Below are 17,161 nucleotides of genomic sequence, written 5' to 3'. Positions count from 1 at the left end.
AAAATCACGCACCTCCTGAGCGGGAGGCGAAGGTACTGACACGTGAGGAGAATTAGTCGGCATAACTTCCCCCTCGTTGTCTGGTGATAATTTCTTTACATGTAAAGACTGACTTTTATTTAAAGTTACATCAATGCATTTAGTACACATCTTTCTATGGGGCTCCACATTGGCCTTCATACATAGTGAACAAACAGATTCATCTGTGTCAGACATGTTTAAACAGACTAGCAATGAAACTAGCAAGCTTGGAAAATACTTTTCAAATAAATTTACAAGCAATATAAAAAACGCTACTGTGCCTTTAAGAAGCACAAAAAGCTGTCACAGTTGAAATAACAATGAACCAAATTAGTTATAGCAACCAAATTTTCACAGTGAATGTATTAAGTTAGCAAAGGATTGCACCCACCAGCAAATGGATGATTAACCCCTTAATACCCAAAAACGGATAACAATTTAATAATTAACGTTTTTATCACAGTCAAACACACTGTCACAGGTCTGCTGTGACTGATTACCTCCCTCAAAATTAATTTTGAAGACCCCTGAGCTCTCTAGAGACGTCCTGGATCATGGAGGATGAAGTAGGAAGATTGTGACTGAATTTTTACTACGCAAAAAAGCGCTAAAATAGGCCCCTCCCACTCATATTACAACAGTGGGGAAGCTCAGTTAACTGTTTCTATGCAGAAACAAAAGTTAGCCATGTGGTAAAAATCATGCCCCAATAAGTTTTATCACCAAGTACCTCACAAAAAACGATTAACATGCCAGTAAACGTTTTGAACATACATTTTAAAAGTTATGAAGTGTTATTAATAAGCCTGCTACCAGTCGCTTTTACTGCAGTTAAGGCTCATACATTACTTCAGTATTAACAGTATTTTCTGAGTCAAATTCCATTCTCTAGAAAAATACTTCAGTGTACACACACTCATCAGCATAATACCAGTCGCTATCACTGCATTTAAGGCTGAACTTACATTACATTGGTATCAGCAGTATTTTCTCAGTCAATTCCATTGCTTAGAAAAATAATTTACTGCACATACCTCGTTTGCAGGGGGGCCCTGCATGCTATTCCCCTTTTCTGAAGTTACCTCACTCCTCAGAATGTGCGAGAACAGCCAGTGGATCTTAGTTACGTCTGCTAAGATCATAGAAAACGCAGGCAGATTCTTCTTCTAATGCTGCCTGAGAAACAAACAGCACACTCCGGTGCCATTTAAAATAACAAACTTTTGATTGAAGAAATAAACTAAGTTTAAAAACACCACAGACCTCTCACAACGACCTATCTTTAGTTAGGTTGCAAGAGAATGACTGGATATGACATGTGAGGGGAGGAGCTATATAGCAGCTCTGCTTGGGTGATCCTCTTGCAACTTCCTGTTGGGGAGGAGATATAATACCATAAGTAATGGATGACCCGTGGACTGACTACACTTAACAAGAGAAAAGAGCATTTTCTTTTTGTACTTTAAAATCCCTTTAAAAAATAACAGCAGATATATACGCCTTATAACCCAAATGTCTTAGTAAATGAACTTACATCTGACAATACTCCTTAGACAAGTTATTTCTGTGCATATAACAGCACTTCTTAGGTAGCCTAAAGTGTATTTTACAATGTCAGATACATAGATATCAGTTGACTAGTGACAATACTTATAGTCTGAAACAGTTACAAATAGCTCACGTCTTTCTATATGGGATGAACAAGTGAAATACTTATGTTCCCCTGCAGAAAATGGATGTCAATGTAATGTTTTAGCAAGCATCATTCTGTCTTTACTCATTCTCGTTCTTGCTTGGAAATGTGATCTGTCAGTAGGGACGTGAATCTGTATTTACAGATGTTAATTAGCTTAAAAACAACTTCCAGCTCTTAGCCAAATCATGAAAGGGAGATTCTGGTGATTGCCCCAGGACAGGATTTAATGTTACATTATCAGTTTCCCACATGCTCTTTGAATCACACACAATAACTATGGGCATCTCTATGGACACACTGCAGTATTGGAAAATTTTTAATTTTATTGGAACTGTGTATATGATGACATAAAATTCAAGGGTCAAAAAGTGACAACAATTTAATACAGGCAGGAAAACCATGCAGATTTCTGCAAAGAGAGGAAAGCAAGATGTCCCATCTATGGTCAACTTTCTATGCTTCAGTGATGTTATTTTATTTAGTATACATGAGAGTGGCATAAAAGACAAGAACAATAACGAGATAACACATAAAAGAGATTGCATTATAGTATAAAACATAATGGTGAATGTTAATGTTGCAATAATCTCATCATTTGCATTGTATTTATAGTTATGCTCACTGGAGCATCTATTATTGATGTAATCAGTTCTAAAAGGGAGAATTCTATCTTCCTCATGATTTTGTATATTTTTTGTTGGTAGCACATACAGGATGTTAGAGACATGTATGTATAAGGATTTCTGCAGAACTTAAATGTAAGGCTGTATATAAAAACAGGTGTAAATCACATTTATATGTTATACATCAGATACATTCAATTAAATTTAACTAGCACTGACGTTTGAGGGCATTTGGGGGACATTTATAAAATTAACCAGAGACCTAATCTCTGGTTAATTTTCTGAGTGCTAATTGCTACCGCGATCTCGCGGTAGCAATAACCAGCCACTTGCAATGGCAAACAAGCAAATATGCCGGTTTGCGGGGGCTCGATAATTTAGTGCTCCACTTAAAATCTAGTCCTAAATAAGAAAGCTGCTTTTAACTCCATTAACCTCTATATTACGAAATGTTATTTCAAAAAGGACAGAAACACAGAGAAATGTATGGATATTTTTGTTAAATATAAAATGCTTAATTATCCATAGAAAAAAAAAACGTATTTATTTTGCTCCCTTTACCTGTAATGCAAGTCTGAAAATTGTGTATTTTCCAGTTCTTAAAACTGAAAGAGCACTAGACAGGTGTCATAAGCCTAACCTTGCCACATATCTCTCTCTAATTTGCAGTTTATTTTATTTCTGCCAAGGCCAAACAATGAAGATTTTGTCAATACAATGCTCAGATGAGGTTATTTTAAATGATTCTGCAGCACTGCAAAATCCCTCACAAGATTCTGGAAAAGCTAATCTTACTCTCTCTCTTAAGGTGTTCAGTGCATTTCTGGATGTGAATGAGAGACAGTACAATACAGAGCAGCACAACATAGAATAGTTTTGTTACACTTAGACTTTGTATTTTAATTTACTTTAAAAGGGAGAGTCTAGTCAAAATTAAACTTTCATCAGGATTAAGATAGGGCATGCAAATTTAAACAACTTTCCAATTTACTTTATCATCAAATTTGCTTTGTTCTCTTGGTATTCTTTGTTGTAAGCTAAACCTAGTTTTTTTAAGTTTTATTAGATTATATCTTTATACTTTTAATTTTGTATTTGTATGCATTAGATTTTGCATACAACAGTGTATTTATGATTATGATTTTACAAATTTTGATTATGCTTTGTATACTTCTGTGTATCTTTTACAGTTGCATTGCACTTTTTATTATTTCCTATGTATAATAAGGCTAACAGTTGCAGAAAGTGGGCTGGCAGGGAGTTCCTTGAGCTAGATAGGGGAGCTCCCTGGGCATGTCTGCAGCTCTCTCCCAACTGCCATTTTATTCACTGAGCATTTTACACCTGCAGGTATCATTGATTTATTTTCCCACCTGTATGCAGGTGAAGTTTACTTGAAAGTGATACAGCATAGCTGTAAAAGAGCTGACTAGAAAATATCACCTGAACATCTCTATGTAAAAAAAAAAGATGAAAAGTGCAGGTGATGAAACACCCAGGAGGTGGCGCACTAAAAATAACAGTGAAAAAAAGGGAATTGGTAAAAATGTTTGTAATGTGAAAAAAAGTGTGTCAAAAAAAGTATTTTTGTTTTAAAGGTGTATGAATGGTAAGTGGACTCTCAAAAATGAGTAAAAATTAGTGAAATGGTAAAATATTATTTAACATGATAAAGTAATAAATTAATAAATTCTGGTGACAAATGTGAATTTGGTTAACCTTAATAAATGACAGAAATAGTGTTCATGTTAAAGAAACAAAAGTTCAATTGCTGACATTTTTTTCAATCCAAGTGAAAAAGGAAGTGTATCAGGCAGCTCCACTTGGGGGAATGATCTCCGTTCACCTCAATGATCTAGGTTAGAAAGAAAATGGGCGCCTGATCCTGTATTATTATTACTATTTTTATGCCTGATGATACGACCGTGTTGTGTGGTCGAGAAACGCGTTGCAGCAACATTAAACTTGTCTTTTAGCATTTATATACGGAGCAGTCTTTCTGCCTGATTATTCAGATTGAATTTGCTCTATCTGCAAAGAGAGCTTTACAAACCATTACTTCACATTTGGTTTGCCTGCACCATATCTTCAGCCTGTTTGATACTTGGATTCAAACTTCCCTGTGATCTTACCTGTGACCTGAGAACTGGTCTCTACCTTGATACATGATCAGTATCCAGTTAGCTGACTACTGCAAGTGTCAGCCTGCCTGTTTGCACTATCTAGTGCCTTCCAAAATTGTGAGTTTTACTATTTACCTTCTTTATTATATATCACATATGGATTTCACTATGAGGCGCTCATTTTCTTTCTAACCTAAAAAAGAAAGATATTTTACCTGAAAATGTCCTAAGTATTCAAACCCCATTGCAAAGGACTTTAAGCAGTAAATCAGTATGTCTGTCCCAGGGCAAGCAAGGAAGTGAGCCTCGTGCACACTCATGTTATTTCCATATTCATTTTAAGGAAGATTACTATGAAATCTCATAAGAATTAAGTGAAATCTCATGAGATCACAGTAAAAGAGTTTATGACCTTAGCACTGTTGATGCTTATTGGCTGCAGCTCATTTCTTCATTTTTTTTTACCTGCAGCTGGACAGCAGCTGAAGTATAACCTTTTACACAGAACATACTCTGGTGAGCTGAGGAGATTATCAGGTAAAATATCTTCCTTTTATACATAGAGATCCTCAGGTGATATTTTTCTGTTGGCTTTTTACATTAATACTGCATCAGTTTTAAGTGATTTAGCATATGAGTAGTATGTCCCTTTAATGTAATGTAAAGGGACATACTAGTGAAATAATAAAAACGCCTTACTCTCTTGGTCTGGATTCCAATCAAACCAAATGGCCTTGTTATTGAGTAAATGATAGGCAATTTATCACCGATGTAAACACCCCATATACCGTATAAGACTGTTCAACAATACTATTTCAATTAATTAGAAAAATTAATTGTTGTCTGTTCAATGGAGACTCAAGATGTGTGTGTGTGGATAGGTAGATGATAGATGAAAGACAGACACACAAACACATTTGTTTTCAACAATGAATTTGTTACTAGCCACATACTGGGTCAAAAACTAAAAAATGAGATAGCGCCAGGCAGTTAAAAAGAGGCATCAAATGTTCCTGAAGATTAGTAAAAATGCAACTAAGTTTAGCAAATTATCTGTACTTAGACACTGGCATCGTTTTATAGGTTCTACTTACATCATTGGTGTATTTTACTTCCTCAATAGCGTACTTCTCCTTGAAATGCTCTGGTGGGTGAATTCTTTAAGAGAGAAATATAAACATTAGTTTTGATTTGATCACAGCGACTGTAAAGGGAGCGTGAAGACAATGCTGTGTCAGCATAAGCAAGCGTGACAATGACATTAATTTCTCTCTAACCTGCAATTTTGTCATAATAAGTGGATGAATACACTGTACACAATAAGAAATATCAGCAACCTCTAAAGAGCTTAATGTAGCAAAATAATTTCCATAGTAGATTGTGACACTTGTAATTGTGTTTACGGTAACTAAAATCAAATCTCAAAATTCATCATTCCCCATAAAGAGAGTGTTTTTTATTCTTTAACTGTTGTAGCACTGCTAAGTTGCCTACATGTGTAATAAAGCTAACACAACACTAGATTTCCTCTTTTTAGAGACAAGCTTTAAAAGGAACACAGTACTGTAACATTTACTCCCCTTTAAACGAACATGAAACCCACATTTGTTTCTTTTATGATTCAGATAGAACATGCAATTTTAAAACAACTTTCTAATTTATTTTGATTATAACATTTTCTTTGTTCTCTTGGGATCTTTATTTGAAAATCAGGGACTTAAAGGCCAGGTGAATGCACATGCCTGGATCACTATATGGCAGTAATTGTGGAAGAATGTTATTCATTTGTAAAAGCACTAGATGCGTACCTAAGTATCTCTTCAACAGAGAATACCATGGGAACAAAGCTAAATTGATAACAGAAGTAAATTGGAAACTTTTTTAAAATTGTATGCTTTTCCTGAATCCCAAAAGAACATATTTTGTTTGTTTCATATCCCTTCAATGTGTTTCGCACAGGGGCGTACTATGGTCTAGGCCAACAAGGCCGGTGCCTAGGGCCGCAGATTTTTTGGGGCGGCACTTTTTGATCCAACTACCACATCACACTGACTGTGCTCAATATATGTTGCTTGCCGCACAATTTAGTGTCTGCTTGATCTCCTGGGAGGGACTTCCGACAGCAGGTTTGCTGGGCCCTAGTAATTAAGGTAATATAGACTTCATATATAAAAATAAATACAAAAATACATAAAAACACAATTTATGCTTACCTGATAAATTTATTTCTCTTGTGGTGTATCCAGTCCACGGATCATCCATTACTTGTGGGATATTCTCATTCCCAACAGGAAGTTGCAAGAGGACACCCACAGCAGAGCTGTAATATAGCTCCTCCCCTAACAGTCATAGCCAGTCATTCGACCGAAAACAAGCCGAGAAAGGAGGAACCATAGGGTGTAGTGGTTACTGTAGTTTAAATTTAAAAATGACCTGCCTTAAAATGACAGGGCGGGCCGTGGACTGGATACACCACAAGAGAAATAAATTTTTCAGGTAAGCATAAATTGTGTTTTCTCTTGTAAGGTGTATCCAGTCCACGGATCATCCATTACTTGTGGGATACCAATACCAAAGCTAAAGTACACGGATGAAGGGAGGGACAAGGCAGGAACTTAAATGGAAGGAACCACTGCCTGTAAAACCTTTCTCCCAAATATAGCCTCCGAAGAAGCAAAAGTATCAAATTTGTAAAATTTTGAAAAAGTATGAAGCGAAGACCAAGTCGCCGCCTTGCAAATCTGTTCAACAGAAGCCTCATTTTAAAGGCCCAAGTGGAAGCCACAGCTCTAGTGGAATGAGCTGTAATCCTTTCAGGAGGCTGCTGTCCAGCAGTCTCATAGGCTAAGCGGATTAAGCTTCTTAGCCAAAAAGAAAAAGAGATTTGCCAAAGCCTTTTGACCTCTCCTCTGTCCAGAGTAGACAACAAACAAAGCAGATGTTTGACGAAAATCTTTAGTAGCTTGTAAGTAAAACTTTAAAGCACAGACCACGTCCAGATTGTGTAACACAAGGATGGAACCACAATCTCTTGATTGATATTCTTGTTAGATACCACCTTAGGTAAGGTTTGGTACGCAGGACTACCTTATCCGTATGAAAAATCAGATAAGGAGAATCACATTGTAAGGCAGATAGCTCAGAGACTCTACGAGCCGAGGAAATAGCTACCAAAAAAAAAAAAAAAAAAGAACTTTCCAAGATAAAAGTTTGATATCTATGGAATGAAGAGGTTCAAACGGAACTCCTTGAAGAACCTTAAGAACCAAGTTTAAGCTCCATGGTGGAGCAACAGGTTTAAACACAGGCTTGATTCAAACTAAAGCCTGACAAAATGCCTGAACGTCTGGAACATCTGCCAGACGCTAGTGCAAAAGAATAGACAGAGCAAAAATCTGTCCCTTTAAGAAACTAGCTGACAATCCTTTTTCCAAACCTTCTTGGAGAAAAGATAAAATCCTTGGAATCCTGACCTTACTCCATGAGTAAAGGGATGGTAAACTCCATATTATTCGTTTACAGGAATAGTCTTGTTGGATCACATTAATTATATACACTTAATTTAATATAATACAATATATTAAAAATAACTTACAATTCTTTTTATTATAAGTCCTTCTGATCCGTTTCAATTCCAGCCCACTGTGATGTCATATTGATTGTTTATATTTTTAGACAAATCAGTAAGCCTGTCGCCCGCCAGGCTTACTGCAATGCAACCAGCTTTACGCATGCGCAATATAGCATTATTCACGCAGTTTGCCAATCCAATCAGGAGCCTTTAAATCGGCTGGCGAATTTGCGCGTTCATGTGTTGGTAACGCATGCGCTCATTCACACTTTCCAAATGTAATATTTTCAAAATATGTCTTTGTATGGCATAACGATAGCTCAGATGTCTTTATATGGCATAACGATAGCTCTCAGACTCGCTGTTATCTTTTTTTTTTACGTATAGCAAGTAAACATTGGATGTCATGACTAAATGTTTACTTGCTATACGTCATGTAACAAACTGCGCTTGCGCTATTTAGGAGCCGTGTTGGGATCGAGCAGAGGCTACAACGTATTTAGCGGGTGGGACCGCAATACACGTCACTTTGATTTTGCTATAGAAGTTAGCTGGGCGGAGCTTAGACACAATAATACACATTTAGAAAACCATATAAATATAATGAAAGTAAGTATGAAATTATTTAATTTTATATGCGGTTTTCTTAATGCTATATTGAGGGATCTTAATATTATATTCAACATCATCCGAGTTTACCATCACTTAACCCTTGGATTCACACCAATAAAGATATCTATGCCATACCTTATGGTAAATTTTCCTGGTGACAGGCTTTCGTGCCTGTATTAAGGTATCAATAACTGACTCGGAGAAGCCACGCTTTGATAAAATCAAGCATTCAATCTCCAGGCAGTCAGCCTCAGAGAAATTAGATTTGGATGGTTGAAAGGACCCTGAAGTAGAAGGTCCTGTCTCAGAGGCAGAGACCATGGTGGAAAGGATGACATGTCCACTAGATCTGCATACCAGGTCCTGCGTGGCCACGCAGGTGCTATCAGAATCACCGATGCTCTCTCCTGCTTGATCTTGGCAATCAGTCGAGGGAGCAGAGGAAACGGTGGAAACACATAAGCCAGGTTGAAAGACCAGGGCGCTGCTAGAGTATCTATCAGTGTCGCCTTGGGATCCCTGGACCTGGATCCGTAACACGGAAGCTTGGCGTTCTGGCGAGACGCCATGAGATCCAGTTCTGGTTTGCCCCAACGGAGAATCAATTGTGCAAATACCTCCGGATGGAGTTCCCACTCTCCTGGATGAAAAGTCTGACGATTTAGAAAATCCGCCTCCCAGTGCTCTACACCTGGGATATGGATAGCTGATAGGTGGCAAGAGTGAATATCTGCCCAGTGAATTATTTTTGAAACTTCTAACATCTCTAGGGAACTTCTTGTTCCCCCTCGATGGTTGATGTAAGCTACAGTCGTGATGTTGACCGACTGAAATCTGATGTACCTCAGAGTTGCTAACTGAGGCCAAACCTGAAGAGCCTTGAATATCGCTCTTAGTTCCAGAATATTTATTGGAAGGAGAGACTCCTCCTGAATCCACGATCCCTGAGCCTTCAGGGAGTTCCAGACTGCACCCCAACCTAGAAGGCTGGCACTTGTTGTTACAATAGTCCAATCTGGCCTGCGAAGGTCATACCTTTGGACAGATGGACCAGAGATAGCCACCAGGGAAGAGGATCCCTGGTCTCTTGGTCCAGATTCAGTTGAGGGGCCAAATCTGTGTAATCCCCACTCCACTGACTGAGCCTGCATAGTTGCAGCGGTCTGAGATGTAAGCGTGCAAACGGCACTATGTCCATTGCCGCTACCATTAAGCTGATTACTTCCATACACTGAGCCACCAAAGGGCGCGGAATGGAATGAAGAACCCAACAGGAATTTAGAAGCTTTGATAACCTGGACTCCGTCAAGGTAAATTTTCATTTCTACAGAATCTATCAGAGTCCCTAGAAAGGAAACTCTTGTGAGTGGGGATAGAGAACACTTTTCCTCGTTCACTTTCCACCCATGCAACCTCAGAAATGCCAGTACTACGTCCGTATGAGACTTGGCAATTTGGAAGTTTGACGCCTGTATCAGGATGTCGTCTAAATAAGGGGCTACTGCTATGCCCCGCGGCCTTAGGACCACCAAAAGCGACCCTAGAACCTTTGTAAAGATTCTTGGGGCTGTAGCTAATCCAAAGGGAAGAGCTACAACTGGTAATGCCTGTCTTGAAAGGCAAATGAGAAACCGATGATGATCTTTGTGTATCGGAATGTGAAGATAAGCATCCTTTAGATCCACTGTAGTCATATATTGACCCTCCTGGATCAGTGGTAGGATGGTACGAATAGTTTCCATCTTGAACGACGGAACTTTGAGGAATATGTTTAAGATCTTTAGATCCAAAATCGGTCTGAAGGTTCCCTCTTTTTTGGGAACCACAAACATATTTGAGTAAAAACCCTGTTCCTGTTCCTCCTTTGGAACTGGATGGATCACTCCCATAACTAGGAGGTCTCGTACACAGTGTAAGAATGCCTCACTCTTTATCTGGTTTGCAGATAATTGTGAAAAGTGAAATCTCCCTTTTGGGGGGGGAAGCTTTGAAGTCCAGAAGATATCCCTGGGATATAATTTCCAACGCCCAGGGATCCTGAACATCTCTTGCCCACGCCTGGGCGAAGAGTGAAAGTCTGCCCCCTACTAGATCCGTTACCGGGTAGGGGGTTGTTCCTTCATGCTGTCTTAGAGGCAGCAGCAGGCTTTTTGACCTGCTTACCTTTTTTCCAGGTCTGGTTTGGTCTCTAGACCGTCTTGGATTGAGCAAAAGTTCCCTCTTGTTTATTATTAGAGGAAGTTGATGCCGCACCTGCCTTGAAGTTTCGAAAGGCACGAAAATTAGACTGTTTGGCCCTAGATTTGGACCTGTCCTGAGGAAGGGCACAACCTTTTCCTCCCGTGATATCAGCAATAATCTCCTTCAAACCAGGCCCGAATAGGGTCTGCCCCTTGAAGGGAATGTTAAGTAGCTTAGATTTTAAAGTCACGTCAGCTGACCATGATTTAAGCCATAGCGCTCTGAGCGCCTGTATAGCAAAACCAGAATTCTTAGCCGTTAGTTTATTCAAATGAACAATGTGCTCTAAGTTTGCCAAGTATGTCATCCAATGGAGTCTCTACCTGTAAAGCCTCTTCCAGAGACTCAAACCAGTACGCCGCAGCAGCAGTGACAGGGGCAATGCATGCAATGGGCTGTAGGATAAAACCTTGTTGAATAAATATTTTCTTAAGGTAACCTTCTAATTTTTTATCCATTGGCTCTAAAAAAGCACAACTGTCCTCGACAGGGATAGTAGTACGCTTTGCTAGAGTAGAAACTGCTCCCTCCACCTTAGGGACTGTCTGCCATAAGTCCCGTGTGGTGGCGTCTATTGGAAAACATTGTTCTAAAAATAGGAGGGGAAGAGAACGGCACACCTGGTCTATCCCATTCCTTATTAATAATTTCTGTAAACCTTTTAGGTATTGGAAAAACATCAGTACACACCGGCACTGCAAAGCATTTATCCAGTCTACAAAATTTCTCTGGCACTGCAATGGTATCACAGTCATTCAGAGCAGCTAAAACCTCCCTAAGTAACACGCGGAGGTGTTCAAGCTTAAATTTAAATGTAGAAATATTAGAATCAGGTATCTTTCCTGAGTCATTAACATCACCCACTGACTGAAGCTCTCCTTCCTCAGCTTCTGCATATTGTGAGGCAGTATCAGACATGGTTTTTAAAGCGTCAGTATGCTCTGCATTTTGTCTCACCCCAGAGCTATCTCGCTAACCTCTAAGTTCAGGTAGTCTGGCTAATACCGCTGACAGTGTATTATCCATGACTGCCGCCATGTCTTGTAAAGTAAACGCTATGGGCGCCCTAGATGTACTTGGCGCCATTTGAGCGTGAGTCCCTTGGGCGGGAGTCAAAGGGTCTGACACGTGGGGAGAGTTAGTCGGCATAACTTTCCCCTCGTCAGATTCCTCTGGTGATAATTTTTTTAAAAACAGAATATGATCTTTATTGCATAAAATGAAATCAGTACATTTGGTACACATTCTAAGAGGGGGTTCCACCATGGCTTTTAAACATAATGAACAAGGAGTTTCTTCTATGCCAGACATGTTTATACAGACTAGCAATGAGACTAGCAAGCTTGGAAAACACTTTAAATCAAGTTAACAAGCAAATATAAAAAAACGGTACTGTGCCTTTAAGAGAAACAAATTTTGTCAGAATTTGAAAAACAGTGAAAAAATGCAGTAAATCAAACGAAATTTTTACAGTGTATGTAATAGGCTAGCAGAGCATTGCATCCACTTGCAAATGGATGATTAACCCCTTAGTTCAAAAAACGGATCAAAAAAACGAAATAGACCTTTTTTTTTGTTTGTTTGTTTTTTTTTTTGTTTTTTTTTTTTTTTAACAGTCACAACCAACTGCCACAGCAAGCTGTGGTCCTACCTTCCCCAATAAACGACTTTGGAAAGCCTTTGAGCCCTTTAGAGATGTCCTATAGCATACAGGGGACTCCTGAGGGAAGCTGGATGTCACAGTTTGTAATTTTAACTGCACCAACTGTAACTTTTATACTATAACAGTGGAAAGCCTCAGTAAAACTGTTTCTAGTCAAAATTTAAGCCAGCCATGTGGAAAAAACTAGGCCCCAATAAAGTTTTATCACCAATGCATATATAAAAACGATTAAACATGCCAGCAAACGTTTATATTGCAATATCATAAGGGTATTACCCCTGGGAGTAAGCATGATACCAGTCGTTATTAAATCACTGTATTCAGGCTTAACTTACATTAATCCGGTATCAGCAGCATTTTCTAGTGTTTTCCATCTCTAGAAAAAAATATAACTGCACATACCTGATAGCAGAATAAACTGCACGCCATTCTCTCGCTGAAGTTACCTCATCTGTGTAATCCCCTCAGACATATGTGAGAATAGCAATGGATCTTAGTTACAACCTGCTAAGATCATAGAAACCTCAGGCAGATTCTTCTTCTATTTACTGCCTGAGATAAAATAGCACAACTCCGGTACTATTTAAAAATAACAAACTTTTGATTGAAGAAAATAAACTAACTATATTTAACCACTCTCTCCTACAACATCCTAGCTTGTTGAGAGTTGCAAGAGAATGACTGGCTATGACAGTTAGGGGAGGAGCTATATTACAGCTCTGCTGTGGGTGTCCTCTTGCAACTTCCTGTTGGGAATGAGAATATCCCACAAGTAATGGATGATCCGTGGACTGGATACACCTTACAAGAGAAATTGTATATAAAAAACCTTCTGTATCCTGAAGCCCCAGCCTCACATTATTCACTGTTGATGAACATCTCCTGCCGCACAGTTAAATGTGCTAGCGCAGTGGTTAATGGAGGGTGCCGGCAGCTGGACACTAAGGCGACTATGCGCTCACATTTCAACTTGATCGGAAGGGAGCATTAATTCATTTAGTCTCTAGGGTCTGAATATGCAGCTGGATATGGAAGTAGGTGGGCTGGCTGATTATTTATGAGACGCCACATAGCTGGGATCCATCTATGTCCACACTTTTGTCTTTTTTTTAACTTTTGTATTCCCCCTGTATATACAATTTCACATCTTTATAGATATTGATTCAATGTTGATATATAACTTTATGTCAGTATATGCTCTATGTATAGCTATATATTTCCCCTGTCTGTTCTCCTACACTGGACACTGTCTGCCTGTTACCTAAGCCCCCCTCAAGATTTTTACGACACCTCCTCCTATCCCTGCACTGTCTTATTAGCTATTCTGTGTTTTAAGATATAATCTGTAAATTCCATTGAATTGGTCAGTATTGCTTTAGACTTGATAAAGGAAGGAACTCTTCTGAAAGCTTGTCAACTTATAAATGTATAGTTAGTCCAATAAAAAAAGTATCATTGCTCAATGCAATACTCTTGTTATTTTGATATCTAAATCTCTGGACTAACATGGCTACTCCAATCAATATATATATATATATATATATATATATATATATATATATATATATATATATATATATATATATATATATATATATATATATATATATATATATATATATATATATATATATATATATATATATATATATATATATATATATATATATATATATATATATATATATATATACATATATATATATATATACATAAAGCCCTGGTGAACATTTAAACATTTTAAACAGTTTAACTTTTTTGAAATTCTATAAAAAAAAAAGAAAAAAAAAAAAAGAAGAAAGAAAAAGTCATGTTAAATTCTGAGAAAAAAATATTATGGCTATAACATAGGCCTAAAACTGGGGTGGGGGGGGTTGCAGATTTTTTTTGTGCCTAGGGCAGCACAAAACCTAAATATACCACTAGTTCCACATTATCCATTTTACCAGTTGGAGTGCATTAAATGATTTACAAATAACGTCTTTATCTTAATTTTGTCATTTGAAATACCTGCTTTTGTCTACTAAAATTGACACCTATACTAAAATATAAATATAAATATGAATACTGCAGTGTTATCTAGTAAATGGTATAAGAAAAAAAGGATCCAAAACAGCAGATTCCAATAAAAAATAGTTTGTCAGCTTTATTCAAAATTAAAAATACACGGGCATCAAGGTAAAAGGGAAGTAGAAAAAGCTGGTCTTACGCGTTTTGGCAAAAACACACAGCCATAATCATAGACTAGTAAATGGTATGTAATCAAGAGACAGCAACAGAAATCAACTTCCCAGTAAAGGTGGAAAAGTGCAGTGTCCATTTGAAAGGCTGTTTTACAGCTACTTTGAATGTAATAAATACTTAGGGGTCAATTTATCAAAGGCTTTGCAAGCCTTTCAACCCACTACGGCTGCAGGTTCACACAAGAGAACCTGCAAGCCGTATTTAACAAACAGCGGTAATCTTTTGCCACCTCTAAAGTGGTGAAACTCAATCCCCGCGGTCTAGTCCCACCAGGGAGATTGACAGCTCCTGCCCGCACTTGATCGGCTGTGCGCGGGCTGGGGGCGGGATTGCACGCAGGCGCAAAATAGCGCTCGTGTGCAATGCTGAATTCTGCCAGGGGAATTCAGCCCGCCAGAGGCAAGCTGCGACGGACAGGAGTGCGTATGTGCACCCCTGTCAGCCTCAGTTTGATAAATCGCCCCCTTAACTACTTGCTTGAGTGCATTGTCCCTTTGCTTAAATTAAACAAAATATCACCAATCACTACAAGAGAGCAAGCACAAACTCATTCTAGTTGGTGTGAAATGAGCAATGATAATAACTAAAAAAAATATCTCCAATGAAATCTTGGTTTAAAAAAGTATTTAGAAGCATTGATTTGAACAGCAGATGAAAACCAAATGATTAATTAAAATTATTAACATGAAAATAAGAGCGACTAATCAGAGTGAAGTGTGATAGGGAATATAAAATATATATTTTTTATATTTCCTATCACACTTCAGCCTGATTAGGTGTTCTTATTTTTAATGTTAATAATAACCTTAATTTGCGATCTAGTTAGGTGATCGTTTCTTTGAGAGCTTGAGTGTATAACTTGGCGCTGTATTTCTATTCATTGTATTAAATCTACCCAGTCACCTATCTAATAAGGTGCATCCTTAAAGAGACAGGTAGAGCAAATAGTTTAAAGAGAATTTCCCATCTTCTTTCATTAGACACATTTTGCACATTGAGTCTGTGATTGACTCATGGCTATCACATGATAGAGGGGGCCAGCAAACTGAAGTAAATTTGTCTGAAAAAAAAATCTACAGCTTAATTAAAATTCAGAATTCTACTGTATCCTTTAAAGGGGCACTAAAGTCAAAATTAAAGTTTCATGGTACAGACAGTGTATGCAATTTAAAACAAACAAAAAAAAAACTTTTTTTAAGCTCCAGATCCTACGGAGCATGTGCAAAAGTACACAATATATATGATCATGCATTTTTTGATTGGCTGAGGGACATCACATGATATGGGGGGGGGGAGACAAAACTAGATTAACTTTGAAATTTGCCAGAAAATATTTGACTGCTCATTTCAAATTCAAAGTAAGCGTTATTGCATTGACTATTTCAATGTGTATTTGTCAATTATTCAATTCTATTGTATTCACTAGTCATTTAAGATACATTTGCCATGCATAAGACTAGCTGTCACAGCTGACAAACATATTTCATGTATTAAACTCTTATATCACATGTAGCACTTTTTTGGTATCCTTTGCTGAAACCTTTCACTAAGGGGTCGATTTATCAAACCCTTCGGCAGGCTTCGCCAGCCTACGACTGCAGGTTCTCACAAGAGAACCTTCAGTCCGTATTTAACAAGCAGCGGTCATCAGACCACTGCTTCCCTTACCTTTTGCCACCTCTTAGGTGGCAAATTTCAATATCCCTGGTCTCGTCCGACCGGGGAGATTGGCAGCTCCTGCCTGCGCGTGATTGGCTGTGCGCGGGCAGGGGGCGGTGTTGCACAAGAGCGCAAAATAGCATTCTTGTGCAATGCTGAATTCTGGCAACAGAATTGAGCCCGCCAGAGGCAAGCTACGACGGAAAGGGGTGCGTATGTGTGCCCCTGTCCGCCACAGCTTAATAAATCGACCCCAAAATAACAATGTTATAGTGCTCAAGAGACGTGTACACTCCTGAGCCTATCTAAGTATGCCCTCATTATAAGGTGCTATATTTCAATAAAGGGTACCAAGAGAAAGAGGTTGATTTGATAAAAAAGTCAAATTAATATATTTGTTTTTTAAAATGTATTTTCTGTCTAAGTTGTGCCAGTTAAATTTAGACTTCCTTGTCCCTTTAATTATCAAGTCTACATCGGAGTGCTATAGCTAATTGGATTTGTTACTTTTGAACTTCAAAACAAGACCCTTTTTCTTGCACTCCTACGTTTTGGGAAAATGGTTTTCTATTAATGTATTTGAAACTTTATAAAATATTATCTCTATTCCCTCCAAGGTATAAACATGAAGGTCATGCAGTCTCTCCTTAGAAGTTGTGTTTTTAAACAACATTACTACTTTTGTAGCCCTTCTATAAAATGATTTCC

The 17,161-nt window shown here is 38.1% G+C and overlaps 1 protein-coding gene across 1 annotated transcript in view; it reads right to left on the bottom strand.

Annotated features, from left to right (window-relative positions):
- PEPD (peptidase D) overlaps positions 1 to 17,161 on the bottom strand; it is a 999,359-nt gene that overhangs the window by 897,850 nt on the left and 84,348 nt on the right. The window contains exon 4 of the mRNA XM_053701517.1: positions 5,558 to 5,621. Within this exon, the coding sequence (XP_053557492.1) occupies positions 5,558 to 5,621 (64 nt within the window). The remainder of the gene's footprint in view (positions 1 to 5,557; positions 5,622 to 17,161) is intronic.

The sequence above is a fragment of the Bombina bombina genome, chromosome 1, assembly GCF_027579735.1.
Source record: "Bombina bombina isolate aBomBom1 chromosome 1, aBomBom1.pri, whole genome shotgun sequence".
Lineage (NCBI taxonomy): Eukaryota > Metazoa > Chordata > Amphibia > Anura > Bombinatoridae > Bombina > Bombina bombina.
The sequence above is the reverse complement of the archived record's forward strand: the minus strand, read 5'-3'. Positions and strand labels throughout refer to the sequence as shown.